General features: G+C 24.5%; 1 protein-coding gene across 1 annotated transcript; it reads left to right on the top strand.

Moving 5' to 3' along the window:
- The first annotated feature begins 23 nt into the window (after positions 1–23).
- Positions 24–10,842, top strand: LOC127285880 (mothers against decapentaplegic homolog 9-like). The gene is made up of 3 exons (XM_051312086.1): positions 24–307; positions 4,637–6,097; positions 9,509–10,842. Exons 2-3 carry the CDS (start codon positions 4,677–4,679, stop codon positions 9,666–9,668), a joined length of 1,581 nt encoding a protein of 526 aa, XP_051168043.1. The 5' UTR covers positions 24–307; positions 4,637–4,676; the 3' UTR covers positions 9,669–10,842.
- The last annotated feature ends 6,936 nt before the right edge of the window (positions 10,843–17,778 follow it).

The following is a 17,778-nucleotide window of genomic DNA, read 5'->3' on the forward strand; positions in this document are numbered from 1 at the left end:
GAAGAGGTTCAATGTTCAATTTGCGAACCCAATTTTCAGTTTGGCAACAACGCCAGTGTTCGACACAAGTGGCATTTGACTCACTCTCTCGGAGAGTTAGTATTTTAGTTCGTGTGTATTACTTAAGACTACTTGAGGCGTAACATGGATAGTTTGTCAGTTAATATTAAAATATAATAAAGAAATTAATAAGTGATTTTGAAAATGACATTGTGTATTTAAACGCCTGATCTTTTTTCTAATTTTCCCTGGATATACCGGCAAAATCAAGCACACTAAAGATAATATCCAAGATTACAAGATTAAGGTATATATTACATACATTATCTTTTTATTTTCAATCTGATATATATATATATATTTTGTAAGTTTAGATCTTAAAAGTTGATTCCAGAATCAAGATATTTTTTTTTCAAATTTTCCTAATTCAATAGGAGATAATTTACATTGGTATTTATTTTTATTAGAATTTTCGATTGATAATAAAGCTTGTTTTTTTTGCTAGATTTATAATATAAAAATTATTTTGTTAAAATTATGTGTAGATGAAGCATTTAGTTCTTTGTTATGCAACAATAATATTGACAACTTTTAAGCACCTAACCTAACCTATAACTACAAAGTGACTGAGATGCGAGAAGCATATTCTCAAACTCATAAATTTCTATATCAGTGACAGAAATTTTATAAGTTTATTATTAAACTGCATTTTTATTTTTTTTTTTTTTATAATTGATTTCAATTTAATCAAAATTAATTTATCAATATTTTTATTTAATACAAAATTTCTGTGTTTTTATTGTAATTAAAAATTTATAGTGAAATGAAAATTTATGCAAAAATAAAAATTCTGTTTTTCAAAAATTCAATTAAATAGTTAATTTATTCTGTTAAATAAGAATTTTGCTAAATAAAAATTAATATTAAAAATTCGGTTAAATAGAAATTATATAAAATACCTAAGAATTATGTTGAATAAAATTTAGCTTTTTTTTTGTCTTTATTTAATATTTTATAAAATTATAGTATTTTTAAAAAATATTGTAAATTTATGGAAAAAAGTAAATTGATGTAATTTTAATTTTTTTTTAAAAAGAGATTACAAGTTTTTGTCATTTATTTGCTTTTAGTGGAGGTTCACTATATATATTATTGGGTTTTACCCATTTTTAATCTCATTTTCATCTATCGGACTGAGCAATCTATATTATGCTCGATGCAAGAAGTCCCTATATATAATGTTGTTGAGAAATACAAAAACTTGCACGATGAATTTATGAGGGAGCTTATGATAGTTTTGGAAAATTCAACCGTGCCACTCTTATCTGGAATGAAATCTACTTGTACATTTCAACGTTTCGAGTTTTGTATTGTTTTGTCCCAACCCCTCTTGCACTACCATAATTTGTACAAAATACCTTTTCCTGGAACTTTTTAAATTACACTTCAAATCATAAAATTCTCTTCTACTCAATATACAGGGTGTTCCAAATGTATGGAAACTTACAAAATATCTCGAAAAGTACGAGTTTTCGTAAAAAATGTTCAAGACAAAAGTTGTTCCAAACAAAAAGATGTACATATTTGAAACCAAAAAAATTGGGCCCGGAGCCCAATGTTGGGCCCTACAATGAAAAAAGTGGTTTTCTTAAATGAGACCACTAATTTTCAGTATTAAATTCGTAATCCCCATGAAATTCTGCATTCAGACATGTGGTATAAGTGCCCAAAATATTGGGCCCAATCCAAGATATTAGTTCCAAAATTTATCTACAGATAAATTAATTTTAAAAAATCTCATCTTGGAGGGATTTTAAGATTACAGGATTAGAAATTCGAAGTTAATTTTCAAATTGGGCATAGAGCCCAATGTAAGATTCCGCGGCCCAATGTGAGGCTCACAGTAAAAAAAATTAGTTGTCTTAAATAAAACCCATTAATTTTCAGTATCCAACTCGTAATCCCCATGATTTTCATTTTTTCTTGTAGTAAAAATGAAAAAAATATTGGGCCCAATGTCTGGGATTAGGCCCAACATTTTTCATTAATTTAAATAAATTTAAAAAATCGTATCTTTAGGGGTTTTTGGGGACACAGGATTAAAAATTCGAAGCTAATTTTCAAATTGGACACAATGCCCAAATGTAAGATTCTGCAGCCCAATGTGAGGGCCCAATATTTTTGGAATTTGTACTACAATTCTAAACCCAGAATTTCATAAGGATTCTAAAATGGATACTGAAAATTAGTGGGTTTTAATAAAACAACTAATTTTTTTAATGTGGGCCTCACATTGGGCCGCGGAATCTTACATTGGGCTTTGTGTTGAATTTGAAAATTAGCTTCGAATTTTTAATCCTGTGACCCCAAAAACCTCTAAAAATGCGATTTTTTTAATTTATTTATTTAACGAAAAATGTTGGGGCCTAATCCCAGACATTGGGCCCAATATTTTTTTCACTTTTACTACAAGTCTAAACGCAGAAATTCATGGGGATTACGAATTGGATACTGAAAATTAATGGGTTTTATTTAAGACAACTAATTTTTTTACTGTGGGCCTCACATTGGGCCGCGGAATCTTACATTGGGCTCTATGCCCAATTTGAAAATTAGCTTCCAATTTCTAATCCTGTGATCTCAAAATCCCTCCAAGATGCGATTTTTTTAAATTTATTTATCTGTAGATAAATTTTGGACCCATTACCTTAAATAGGGCCCAATATTTTGGGCACTTATACCACATGTCTGAACGCAGAATTTCATGGGGATTACGAATTTGATACTGAAAATTAATGGTCTCATTTAAGAAAACCACTTTTTTCATTGTAGAGCCCAACATTGGGCTCCGGGCCCAATTTTTTTGGTTTCAAAGATGTACATCTTTTTGTTTGGAACAACTTTTGTCTTGAACATTTTTTACGAAAATTCGTACTTTTCGAGATATTTGCAAGCTTCGGAAAAAATGTTAAATACAAAAGTTGTTCGGAATAAAAAAATCTATTAAACAAAATCGATTCCAAGGGACCGTTTGGGCCGTACGTGTGAAAAGTTCAATTTCTTTAAATGGCATCGACTATTTCTAACACTGTTATTGCGGTCAATTTTCCCTATCCAAACAAATGGTTTAAGGTGGGACTTAAAAATTTTTTTTTTTTGACGAAAATTTAAAATTTTATCAAAGATATGGAACAGATACTATTTGAACAAAAATAAAAAAGTTTAACAGTTTATTAACTTTTTCCCTTTCGAAAATTAAAATAAACTTTATCAAAAGTTTTTTAATTTTTTGTAAGGCCCAAAATTAATCATGTGTTACATTTTTATTTTTGTTCTAATGACAGGAAATGTTTCTTATTTTTGATGAAACGTTAATTTTAATTTTCAGGGGAAAAATTTTTTAATTTTTTAAAAATGTAAAATTTTTTTCAAAAAAAAAAGAAAAATTTTAAGGTCCACAATTTTTTTTAAGGCCCACCTTATGCATAATATAATTTGAGATTCACAATATTTTTATTAAGTAGAATTTTTACATTAAAAAAAATTTCGCATAGCTTATAATATTTATTTAGAAGAATTTGCATTAAAAAAAAATTCCTATATTCAACAGAATTTTTTTTTCTTTTTGACAAGTTTTAATAAAGCTTAATTTACGTATTATAATTTCTTATTTTAGAAAAATTTCTATTTACCTAGAAATCTACTTGGCAAAATTTCTATTTATACAAATTTTTACATATAGCTAAATTAGTTTCATATTGTCATATTTTTATTTTTTGAAAATTCATATTTAAAAAATTCTTATTTACACGAATGTTTATTGAGCAAAAATTCCATTTGACAGAATTTTTATTTTAAAAAAAATTTTCTCATATAGTTGAAGTTTTACTAAACAGAATTTTGATTTACATAAATGAATTTAAATTTAACAGAATTTTCGAATCGATATCGATATTTAAGATAATAGGATTTTTTACATAGCTAAATTTTTATTTATCAGAATTTCCTTTTTAATGAATTTTACCTAGTTTAATTTACGAAAATTTTTTAATTCGTCGAAATAAAATTTCGATATAATAAAAGTTCAATGAAGCTGAAGTACCGCCATGTTTATGATAAACGATTTTTAAAGAAAAAATTTTTTAAAATGAAAAATTCTATTTATTTTTTGCCTAAAAAATATTTCTTGTAGTTTTCATTAATCAACAAATTAGAAAAAAAATATTTTTTAGACAAGAAATTATAGAATTTTTATTTTAAAAAATTGTTTATCATAAACGTTGCGTTCTTTAGCTTTGTAAAAGTTCTATATCATTTACTATTCAAAAATGTTACTGAAATTCTGATTGACATGCAATAATAGATATAATTTCCATAAATTAGACTCGAAAAACTTTTTTAAAAAAATTTTATAATGAACTTGAAAATTTTTTTTAAAAAATCTAAAAACTGTTCTTAATTAAATTTTAAATAATTGTAAATAATGTAATTTTTAATGTCGAACGCGCTTCGAGGTTTGCAAAAAGTACAAAAAATGAAATTCTATTTTTAAAAATTTATAAATAGAAAATTGTAATAATAATAATAATAATTCAACTAAATTGTCATTAATCAAAAATAAATTTTTTTTTTATAGAACAAAATCACAAGCTCTTCTTGGTAAAGCAAAAAAAAACATGGAAGACGAAGAAGGAGGATCGGGTCACAAAAATGCTTTCATCAAATTTTTTTCATTCACAAATCCAGCGGTAAAAAAGCTTCTTGGTTGGAAGCAGGGTGACGAGGAAGAAAAATGGGCTGAAAGAGCTGTCGATGCATTAGTAAAAAAATTAAAGAAAAAAAAAGGTTCTCTCGATGAATTGGAACGTGCATTAAGTAATCCTGGTGTTCCAAGTAAATGTATAACAATTCCACGTAGTCTCGATGGTCGATTACAAGTATCACATCGTAAAGGTTTGCCACACGTTATTTATTGTCGTGTATGGCGATGGCCCGATTTACAATCGCACAATGAATTAAAATCCATTGAATCATGTCAATTTCCATTTAATGCAAAAAAACCCGAGGTCTGCGTTAATCCCTATCATTATAAACGTGTTGATATTCAAATGTTACCACCAATTCTTGTGCCAAGACACTCGGAATATCCACCTGATCATGCACTTCAACCATTTCAACAAGCAGCCACTGAATATGTGATGCCAAAAAATATGACCTGCTCCAATAATGGTTTCAATAATTCAGCTAATTCACCTGGCGGAATGCCAAGTCCTGGTGGACTTTCACATCCTGGCAGATTTCCATCGCCTGATGATTTTCCAACATCCGGAGGACTTCCAACACCACCAATGGAATCATCACTCACAAATCTCGAGCAATCATTTATTCCACAAAATTTCACTAATGACGTTGATTTTCAAACTGATTTCACACAATATTTAAATACAAATAATTGTGACAAATCACCATATCAATCGCAACAATTCGCTCAATCGCAGTATAATAATCATAATAATCAACATCATCATCATCATCAACAACAACAACAACAACAACAACAACAACAACATCAACAACATCAGCAAATGAATGGAAATCAAATGTTGAATAATCCAACGTCAAATGTTATTTCAAATCAAGTTGCACAAGTTTGTTATCAAGAACCACAAAATTGGTCAACAATTTCATATTATGAATTAAATGTACGAGTTGGTGAAGTTTTTAATTGTCAATCGCATAATATAATTGTCGATGGATTTACACATCCAAATAATGCGGCACGATTTTGCTTAGGGCAATTGTCAAATATTAATAGAAATTCAACTATTGAAAATACAAGGAGACATATTGGAAAGGGTATAAGTTTTCATTATGTCAATGGTGAAGTTTATGCAAAATGCTTATCGGATTATTCAGTTTTTGTACAATCGAGAAATTGTAATCAAGCACATGGATTTCATTTGAGTACTGTTTGTAAAATTCCACCAAAATGTTCGCTCAAAATTTTTAGCAATCAAGAATTTTGGTCATTATTACAAGAGACGGTTAATCGTGGATATGAAGCTGTTTACGAGTTGACAACAATGTGCCTTATTAGGTAAATTATATTGAAATTTTATTATATTTCATTCTTATATAAATTATATTTCAATTTATTTCTCTACAAAAATACAGGCCTTGGATTATACGACTTTTTCCGACTTTTTCCGACTTTTTTTTTTTTACAAAATTTTTTAAACAAAATAAGTCTTTTTTTTTAATTACACAACAATACAAGATCTTCTTTTGATCTTTTTAATTTCAAATATTTACCAAATTTTTAACTAAAATTATTTGATAAATTATTTTCAATTCTGTAAAATTTTACAATTCCAAAATTCAATTATTATTTTTAATAATTTCAATATTTCTTTAAAAATTCAATTATTATTTTAAATAATTTTAATATTTCTTTAAAAATTCAACTATTTAAAAAAGCTTCAACTTAATTATTTTCCGAAATTTTTTTTAACTTAACTAAATTTTTAAATTCAAATTATTTGCATAAATCAGACTTTAAAAAATTTTTTAAATAGGACTTAAACATTTTTTTTTTTAGATATTTGTTCTACTTAATTAAAATTTTGAAAATTTGTCTTCGTTCGGTTTTGAAATATTCGAAATAAATTATGAGTCAAAAGTTCTGAACGTTCAAATGAACGAAATATTTTTTACAATCTATAAATTAATAAAAATTATAATGGCAATGTAAAACAAAACAGTAAATTAAACAATTATTAAATTAATAACTTCCGTTTAGATATATTTAAAACAATATTTTGTAATAAAATTCGTTGAAAAAAAAAATTTCGTTCATTTGAACGTTTAAAACTTTTGGCTCTTAATAAATTATCTTGATAATATTCTTGTAGAATTATTCTTATTAAGGAATGAAAAAATAAATTAAATAATATACAATAACATTAGATATTTGAAGTAAAATATTTATTAACTAATTAAATTAAATAATCGACTTTTTTTCCGCCTTAAAGTCGAAATCTCCATGAAAAATTCGTTTTAGCGACGAATCTTAATTTTTCAAATTAGCATTTTAGAGAATTTCTTTTTAAACAAATTATTTAATAAAATTTTTAAGTTACGAATTTTTATTAAACATAATGCTTGTTGCATGTTTGCACTAAAATCTTATATCATTTGCATTATCCAGGAAATTTGATCAGAAAAGTTAAATTTTTCAAAAAACAAATTTTGTGCCCGATTGAACTCGACTTGTGCAAAAATTCGTTTTGTAAAACACATGAGCCAAAAGTTTTGAACGTTCAAATGAACAAAATATTTTTGTAACATCTTTAAGTACGAATTTTATTACAAAATATTGTTTAAAATATCTAAAAAGAAGTTATTAACTTAATTTAATTAATTAATTAATTAATTTAATTTACTGTTTTATTTTACATTGCCGTTTTAATTTTTAATAATTTATAGATTGAAAAAAATATTTTGTTCATTTGAACGTTCAAAACTTTTGACTCATAAAAACTCAATATTCCGAGCTAAAATTAGTGCAAAAATCCGGTGTTAAATTAAATGCAAATATTTTTTTTTTGAAAAACTCAAAATTCTGGACAAAAAAACAAAGAAACATTTTTAAATATAAAATGTTAAAATTTCCAAAAAGACAAATATTGTGACCAATTTTGCAAGGTTTATGCTTATTTGTCCAAAAATTCATTTGTTGAAAAACTCAAAATTGCGAGCAATAAAATTTTAAAACATTATTAAAACGTTAAAAAATTTTAAAAATCTATTATACTGAATTGTGCAAAAATTCAAAATTTAGGGCAAAAAAAAAATTAAATAAGAAAAATTCAAAATTCCAAGAAAAATAATTTAATAACATTAAAATGTTTAAAATTAAAATTTAAAAAAAAAATATGTTGTGCTGAATTGGGCGCTTGACTTGTGCACAAATATTTACTTTTTGAAAAACTCAAAATTCTGGGCAAAATAATTTAAAAACATTTTTAAAACGTCTAAAATTAAAATTTCCAAAAGATAAAAAAAAATTCCGGGTAAAAAAATCAAAAAATATTTTTAAACATAAAAAGTTAAATATTAAAAAAAAAAACAAATATTGTGCTGAATTGACGATGCTGAACTACGCAACGTTTATGATCAACGATTAGAAACCAATTTTTATTTAACACGAGAAATTATAAAATTGTTTACCTAAAAAAATATTTTTTTTATAATTTCTTGTTTAATAAAAACTACAAGAAATATTTTTCAAGCTCAAAATTATAGAATTATTCATTCAAAAAAATTATTTATTTAAAAATCGTTTATCATAAACTTTGCGTACTTCAGCATCGTTTGAATTGTGCTTTTTTGTACAGAGTTTTTTTTTTGAAATATCTAAAGATATATTTCAATAAATTAGATGGAAATTTTTTAGAAATAATTAAATTTAAAAAATTTTTCAATTGAAATTTTTGATAATAATTCAATTTTAAGTGATTTTAAATTGAAATATTTGGTAATTTTATGTGATAATTTTTTCTTTAATTTTGAACAATAATATTGAATTTTCATAAAATTTTTAATCGTTTGACATCAACGATTATAAATCAAATTTTTATTCAACACGAAAAATTATAAAATTGTTTACTTAAAAAAATGTTTTTTTTTATAATTTGTTAATTAATAAAAACTACAAGAAATATTTTTTAGGCAAAGAATTATAGAATTTTGCATTTTAAAAAATTATTTCTTTAAAAATTGTTTATCATAAACTTTGCGTACTTCAGCATCGTTTGAATTGTGCTTTTTTGTACAGAATTTTTTTTTTGAAATATCTAAAGATATATTTCAATAAATTAGATGGACATTTTTTAGAAATAATTAAATTTAAAAAATTTTTCAATTGAAATTTTTGATAATAATTCAATTTTAAGTGATTTTAAATTGAAATATTTGGTAATTTTATGTGATAATTTTTTCTTTAATTTTAAACAATTATTGAATTTTTATAAAATTTTTAATCGTTTGACAACAACGATTATAAATCAAATTTTTATTCAACACGAAAAATTATAAAATTGTTTACTTAAAAAAATGTTTTTTTTTATAATTTGTTAATTAATAAAAACTACAAGAAATATTTTTTAGGCAAAGAATTATAGAATTTTGCATTTTAAAAAATTATTTCTTTAAAAATTGTTTATCATAATATTTGCTTACTTCAATTTCGTAAATTTGTTAAATAATTGAAATAAAGTAGATCCAAATAAATTGGAAAAAGTCGAAAATGTCGTACAATCATTATAAAAATCCGGTTAAATAAAATTTTAGTTTAAAGAAAATTCTGTTTAATAAAAGTTGGTGTAAATAAAATTTTCCGTTCAATGAAAATTTGATTAAATAAAAATTCTGTAATATGGAATTCGATTCAAAAACATTTTTTTTTTTGCTAATTTACTTAATTGTAAATTTTTATTTTTTTTTACAGAGTATCATTTGTAAAAGGATGGGGAGCAGAATATCATCGTCAGGACGTTACTTCAACACCATGTTGGATCGAAGTGCAATTAAAAGGACCATTGCAGTGGTTAGATAGAGTTCTTATGGAAATGGGTTCACCTCAATTTGCAATAGGATCTATGTCGTAACTATGCATGTGTATAATATAAAGTAATATTGTGCCTTATTCAGTAAATTTTTTTGTGATATTATTAAGTGCTTCATATACATATGAAACTCAGGCAATATTCATAAATATATTATTTAATTTATGAAAAAATATTTTATTTATAAATATTGATTTATAAATACATATTATAAATATATTCTTAATTAAATTTTAAGATCATAAATTATTATTATTATATGAAAATTTGAAAAAAAGTGCTCAAATTTTTATATCATTCTATTTATATATCACTCTATTTATATATAAATTTTTTGAAAACAATATATTTTTTTGTAAAAAAGCGATGTGTAATATATATAATGTAAAATTGAGATAAATATTAAATATATATATATAATTATATTATATACACAATATTCTAGAAAACTGTAAAAACTCTCATGATGAAGAATTTTTCGGATATATACAAAAATGACAATGACTGTGAAAAATGAATTCTAATGATATATTAAAATTATTATATTTAATATTATATATTTGATAAAATCTAGTGTAGAAGATTTTTTCTTCAAGATTATTATATATTATTAAATATTAATTACTATTTACACATAGTTACATTAATTAATTCAATTATAAGTTACCTTTAATTTATAACTTATTATTAATTAATAATAAATAATAATCTATTTGTCCTGTAGTTTATAATATTTTAATTATAATTTATTTTTTTAAAAACATTCATTTTTCGCAGTTTTACGAATTAATTTTCAAATTGAAATATTGAATGAAGAATTATAATTTTTTTTTTTTGTTATTATTAATATTATTTAAAAGTTAATATTGGTCGTTAATTGATAAACTGAATGGTAATGATAATTAATTAGTATTATTATTAATATAATAATAATTAATTAATAATTATTATTTTAAATTATTATAAATTTTTTGCAAATAATATTATGAATGTCGCAAATAATACAAAATTGTATTAATGTGAGATTTGTGTGTATTAAAAATTGTATTTTTCTTTTTTTTTTTTGATGATTTCCTTTCTTGTTAGATTGGCTATAATAATGAAATTATTTTTCGTGAATTTTTATAATACTCAATATACACGTATTTATGATATACATTTTTATTTGTGTAGTAAATGTATTCCAGAACCAAATGTATTAATCAGTATTATGTAATTGTTTGTTTTATTTTATAAATCCCATCCAATTATTAGATTTATTTATAAAAAAATAGTATTAATATTTAATTTATTCTTCCATAATTATTTAATAAATTAATTTTTCGATTTTTTTCAAGACGTAAAGGTAAAAGAAAAAACAATTTTTCACTTTTTTAAAATTTTAGACAACGTTTCGGTGGTCTGGTTCGCTACCACATCATCAGGTCACTTTAATAAAAAAATATATTTAAATAAATACAACATAAATTTAAAATCAAAATTATAACATTTAACAAAAAATAAATTTTTGTGATGTTTATTTATTGATTTTAATTAGGTAAAAATTTATTTTTTTCTTTAATGTTATAATTTTTATTTTAAATTTGTGTTGTATTTATTTGAATATATTTTTTTATTAAAGTAACCTGATGATGGTGGCGAACCAGACCACCGAAACGTTGTCTAAAATTTTAAAAAAGTGAAAGATTATTTTTTCTTTTACCTTTACGTCTTCCAAAAAATGGAAAAATTAATTTATTAAAAAATAGTATTATTTATTATTTTATGGTAAAATAATTTAGAATTGATATTATTATTATTCAATAGAAAGAAAAACATTGCTTAGGGCATCACCTCTTGCTTGCCTTCCTGCCTGCAGGAGTTGTCATGGCAACGTGTAGGAGTAATAGAGATAGTAAATTAAAATTTGAATTTTTCTCTCTCTCTCACTCCTGTACGTTGCCATGACAACTCCTGTAGGCAGGCAGCGAAGGTGTGAGTGCGTCCTTATAATTCTTTTATTAATAATAATAATATTTTTTTTTAATTTACTGAAATGACAATAAAGAATTATCATAATTCGTCGGTTGGATGCAGAAACGTGCCACTTCAGAGCAGTCTTGAAAAACGAGTCATTTCATAAAACATTTGAGAAACCTGCCATTCCAGCTGAGATTTGGAAAACATGCCAATTCAGAATTGATGTTCGTTTTTTTTCATTAGGTTGACACTAGTAAAAGGTTATAAACTTGTACGAAAATGACTTTTCATGTTGTATTTTACATGTTTGTTATTATTGTTTGAAAAAAGAGTATTTTAATGAATTTATTAAATAAATTTGTTAATTATTCATTATTTGATTAACAATTTCTAAAATCACAAAAATATACAAAGAAATTTATCTCAAGAATAATTTTATAGTTAAAGGTTAAAGATTTAGTGGCATGGCATATTTATTAAACAAATTTAAAAGTATAACCAACACTCTCAATAAAATTAAAAAATGTCCTAAGAAGTGTTTACAAAATAATAAATAATCTAATTAAATAATCCGTAATTCAAAATGTTTAAAAATATTATATATTCAAAAAAAAAGTAATAGTGCGATTCCAAGTGAGATTTTGACTTTTTCGGAGTAGGTCCACGAATCACGTCAGTTGGTTATGTGAGAATGCTGCGTGCGCAATGTCGTCTGCACGTCAACTAGCAGAAATCTCAATTGTTTATACTAATAAATTAATAAAATTTCTTAAGTTAAACTTACATTTACAATAAAAATCCTTTGGAACATTAAAGAAAACACAGGTAAGATCATTTTAGCGTTTAAGTGATTGAATTTTAGTTAGTCGCGCGAAAGTTATTCAATTATTATTTAATAATTTTTTTAGTTGTAAAATTATAAAAAAATGTTCTGAAAGAGATTTATTCCTCTCATTTTCCTTGACATTTAAAAAAAAAGTAGACCTCAATCCGTTTATTAGAACGGAAGATATAGCAGTTTTAAATTTTTTGTTATTGCAAATCTCGTAAACTAACAAATATTTTAGGTTGAAATTTACGTTAAAGATTAGTCTTACTATATAAAACAAAATTCCAAAGTTTCATTGCAATCGGTTAACCTACTCCGAAAAAGTCAAAATCTCACTTGGAATCGCACAATAACTATAATAAAATTAATAAAGAATAATTATAATAGAAAAAAGTTAATTAATTATAATACAATTAAAATAAATAAAACAAAGAAATAAATAAAATAATTATTAAAAATAGTAATGAAAAAATCTTTTGTAAAAATTTATAACCATTCAATACTGCCAACTTAAAGAAAAAAAAAAAACGAACGTCAATTCTGAATTGGCATGTTTTCCAAATCTCAGCTGGAATGGCAGGTTTCTCAAATGTTTTTTGAAATGACTCGTTTTTCAAGACTATTCTGAAGTGGCACGTTTCTGCATCTAACCGACGAATTTTGAATTATTTGCAGCTCAGGTTATTGAAATTTCATAGATATCCGTATTTTGACAACTGTTGGCCACCAGTTGCAATTATATTTTTTCTTTAAACGATATGCACAAGATTTGCATTTATTTCTTTTTTTCATTGTATTTGACAATCTCGATGTAAATATCGTCTGGATTTTGTAATTTTTGTTTATTTGAATTATACGAACATTGAAACTGATAGCAATAAATATTGTCTTTGACGATCTGTGAAAAACGGCCCTGAACGTGAAAATGATAAACATTGATTTTTAAAATACTGTTTTCTCAAAGAACTAACACTTTTTAAAAAATCGTTCAACGTACCAAGAGTCCTTGTTTTATAAATTTCCAAAATCCGAGAAATTGTGCAAATTCGTGATAAAACGCTATAGGAAAATTGGAAATAGAAAAGTAACTTCAGTCTCCCTGCATGTTTCTGCCATCTGACGTCAATTGGACGTAATTAACCTCCAAACTGTAATTACATTACTTTCCTATTTTTCATTTTGCAATCGCATTTTTGTATGAATTCGCATAATCTTTTTGATTTTGAAAATTTATAAAACAAGAATTCTTGGTACGTTGGCCGATTTTCTAAAAACTGTCCTTGTTTCGAGAAAAAAATATTTTAAAATCAATGTTTTATCATTTTCACGTTCAATGCCGTTTTTATAGGGCGATAGTCTCTCTTTGTCAATAATTATTTCAGAGACCGTTAAACGGTATTTTCTTCCATTTTCAATTGACAATGGTATTTAATAATGTCAAGGCAGTCTAAAATTATTTATGAAAAAATAAACTTGTAAATAATTATTAAAATTAATTTTTTAAGCTTCATCCACTTATTACGTCACACTTCAAGAGAGAGGATAGGTCTAAATTTTATGACAACCCTGTAGAAAAGTATAATGTGGAGAGAAGAGGTGTTAAAAAAATTGCAAAAGTGTAACCTTTTATAACCTATAAAAAAATTAAAATATATATACTTTGCTGACATCAAAATGTAAAAGAAAATAAAGATACACTTTATTACTTTTGTAAATTTATTTGATTCTGAAAGTACGTAAAAAGTTTTTTCTTCATTTCTCATCAAAGGGCATTCTTGCTTCTGAAGACCACGTTTTTGTCAAATCCGGAAGTGCTCGTTTTTTTAAACCCGCAATAGAGTTTATATGTAGGGTAATAATTATTTTTCCTTTAATTATTTTTTAAATTGAAATAATTTTTCAATATCAGGAGTGTTCGTAATGTTTATAAGGGAGCGTTCAAAAATGATGTCACACACTGCGATGAAGGGGGGGGGGGCTTTGCTAAACGTGACACAATGTATTATTTTTCTATAAGAAAGTACCCTATTGAAAAAAAACACGTATAATTGTACGTATAATAATACGTATTATTATACGTGTAATTATACGTATTATTATACGTATAATTATACGTATAATTATACGCATAATTATACGTATAATTATACGTATAATAAGACATACGAATTTGAAACAAGAATTATACGTATAATTATACGTATAATAATACGTATAATTAATTATACGTATAATAATACGTATAATTATACGTATTATTATACGTATTATTATACGTATAATTATAATTCTATTAAAAATAGAATAATAGAATAGAATAATAATAGAATAATTAGTAGCAAAATTGCGCTGAAAATTTTTAGAAATTTTAAAATGCAAATTAAATTTCACGAAAAAAAATATCGTCTAATGTCAATTCAAGCAGTCACCCATCCAAGTACTAACCGCGTCCAACGTTGCTTAACTTCCGTGATCTGATGAGAACTTGTTCCTTCGCCTTGGTGTTTCCGCTGTCTTGTCTTGATTAATAACTTTGTCGTATAAGTATCACTAAAAGTGAGGTGCGATACAATACTTATACGACAAAGTTATTAATCAAGACAAGACAGCGGAAACACCAAGGCGAAAGAACAAGTTCTCATCAGATCACGGAAGTTAAGCAACGTTGGACGCGGTTAGTACTTGGATGGGTGACTGCTTGAATTGACATTCGACGATATTTTTTTTCGTGAAATTTAATTTGCATTTTAAAATTTCTAAAAATTTCCAGCGCAATTTTGCTACTAATTATTCTATTCTATTATTCTATTTTTAATAGAATTATAATTATACGTATAATAATACGTATAATAATACGTATAATTATATGTATTATTATATGTATTATTATACGTATAATTATACGTATTATTATACGTATAATTATACGTATAATTATACATATAATAATAAATATAATTATACATGTCTATATTTTATAATATTTAGGTATATATTAATAAACAAAAATATATCCCTATTGAAAAAAAAAAAAAAAAAAATTATACGTATTATTATACGTATTATTATACGTATAATTATACGTATAATTCTTGTTTCAAATTCGTATGTCTTATTATACGTATAATTATACGTATAATAATACGTATAATTATACGTATAATAATACATATAATAATACATATAATTATACGTATTATTATACATATTATTATACATATTATTATACGTATAATTATACGTGTTTTTTTTCAATAGGGATAGTACAATAGCATGACAGGGGTGGGGGGTAGGGGTCAAAAATCTTGAAAAATGTGTGACATCATTTGTAAATCTTCCCTTAAAATTAAATCAGTAGTTTCTCACGGTTAACATGAGTGTCCGAAATTTTTAAAATCGCGAGTGTTTTTTTTTGTGATAAGTGCCGCTTCGGAATGGAGATCGGACATCGGCGATTGGAATCTACGGTAGGATATTTTTTTTTACAATTAATAATTATACATATAATACACACTTAAAAAGAATTTAAATTAGGTACAAATTTTTAGAATTTTTCAGGTCAATTTATTTCAAACTTTTATTTTTTGTTTTCGTTGTATAATACATATATATTTATTAATTATGATTATAATTTTATTTTTTATCAACATTGAAAAAAGATAAAAAAAAAATTTCACAAATTTTTTTTTCTTTTATTCGTTACTAATTTTTTATTTATATAAACGAAAACGGATGACCTTTTGATTTGGAAATTAATTTAACGCCTTGGATATTCAACTTGTCTCCAAGGAACGCAATTTGTTGGAGAATTAAAGTGTCCTTGACAACTGATTAATCTTAAACTCTTATTGAAGCAAATTCTCACCTCATGCAAATATTGCTTATTAGCCTGTAATAAATTAAATATTTTGTAAATTGTTAGTGTGATTTTAGAAAAATATTTTTAAAAAATATTTAACAAAATTTCCCCAAAACATAATTTATACTTATTTAGCAGAATATTTATTAAATTAAATATATCTTTCCTGTCCTAAAAAATTGCCAAAATTCTAAAAAAAATATAATTTATTAAACGGTATATTTTCAACATTAGACCTTTTAGAATTTTTGTGGTGTCGAATTAAAAATTGTCCAATTTTTATTTAGTAGAATTTTATAAAGTCGATTTTATCACGCAGCTGAAGTACGCACGCTAATAATAAACGATTTTTAAAAAAAATACTTTTTAAAAATGAAATATTCTATAATTTTTTGCCTAAAAAATATTTTTTCTATTTTTAATTAATCAACAAAATATAAAAAAAAATTTTTAGGCAAAAAATTATAGAATTTTTCATTTTAAAAAATTATTTCTTTAAAAATCGTTTATCATAAACGTTGCGTACTTCAGCTTCGTATAAAATCCATTTCATAAAATTCTGCTAAATAAAAATTGGATAATTTCTCATAAGACACCACAAAAATTCCAACACGTTCTAATGTAGGAAATTCCATACGACCCAAAATATAGTTTATCATTACCCTGTCTGTAACGCCGGTTTACATTGAAATTGTCAATCGAACGAAACATTTTTTTTCGATAAATAATATGTGTTTTTTGAGTAAGAAAAACATTTATTTTGAATTTTTTTCCTTCGTGCAGATTTTCTGATTCTGTAAATTATGTATTTTCGAGGTGTGATTTCACTTAAACTAACCTGTAGGAAAAACACCTTGTCCAAATATAATAAATAATACATCAATGAAAAGGTAATCAAATTACCTTTCGAACCGTCTGTCATACCATAAAATCTAATGTAAATTAACAGACTTATAGTTGATAAAATTTCATGCAAATTTTGATGATTTTTAGACACTTGTCTAACTTTCGCTAATTTTTGTTAATGGAAACAATAGAAAAAGTTTATGTTTAAAATTTTTTATCGATAGATTGTGCTCTACTTGGGCTCAAAATTTTCGTAATTAAATAGACTATCGGTAAAAAATTTTAAACATAAACTTTTACTATTGTTTCCATTGACAAAATTTGGCGGAAATTAGACAAGTGTCTAAAAATCATCAAAATTTACATGAAATTTTGTCAACTATAAGTCTATCAATTGTCCTTGGATTTTATCGTATGACCGACGGTTCGAAAGGTAATTTAATTACCTTTTTATTGATGTATTACTTATTATATTTGGAAAAGGTGATTTTCCTACAGGTAAGTTTAAGTGAAGTCACACCTCGAAAATACATAATTTACAGAATCAGAAAATCTGCACGAAGGAAAAAAATTCAAAATATGTTTTTCTTACTCAAAAACATCCATTTATCGAAAAAAAAAATGTTTCGATCGATTGTCAAAAAAAAGTTTAAAATTTT

The sequence above is a fragment of the Leptopilina boulardi genome, unplaced genomic scaffold (genome assembly GCF_019393585.1).
Source record: "Leptopilina boulardi isolate dan_hultmark-lab unplaced genomic scaffold, ZJU_Lbou_2.1 LbouV2_342, whole genome shotgun sequence".
NCBI classification, from domain to species: Eukaryota; Metazoa; Arthropoda; class Insecta; order Hymenoptera; family Figitidae; genus Leptopilina; species Leptopilina boulardi.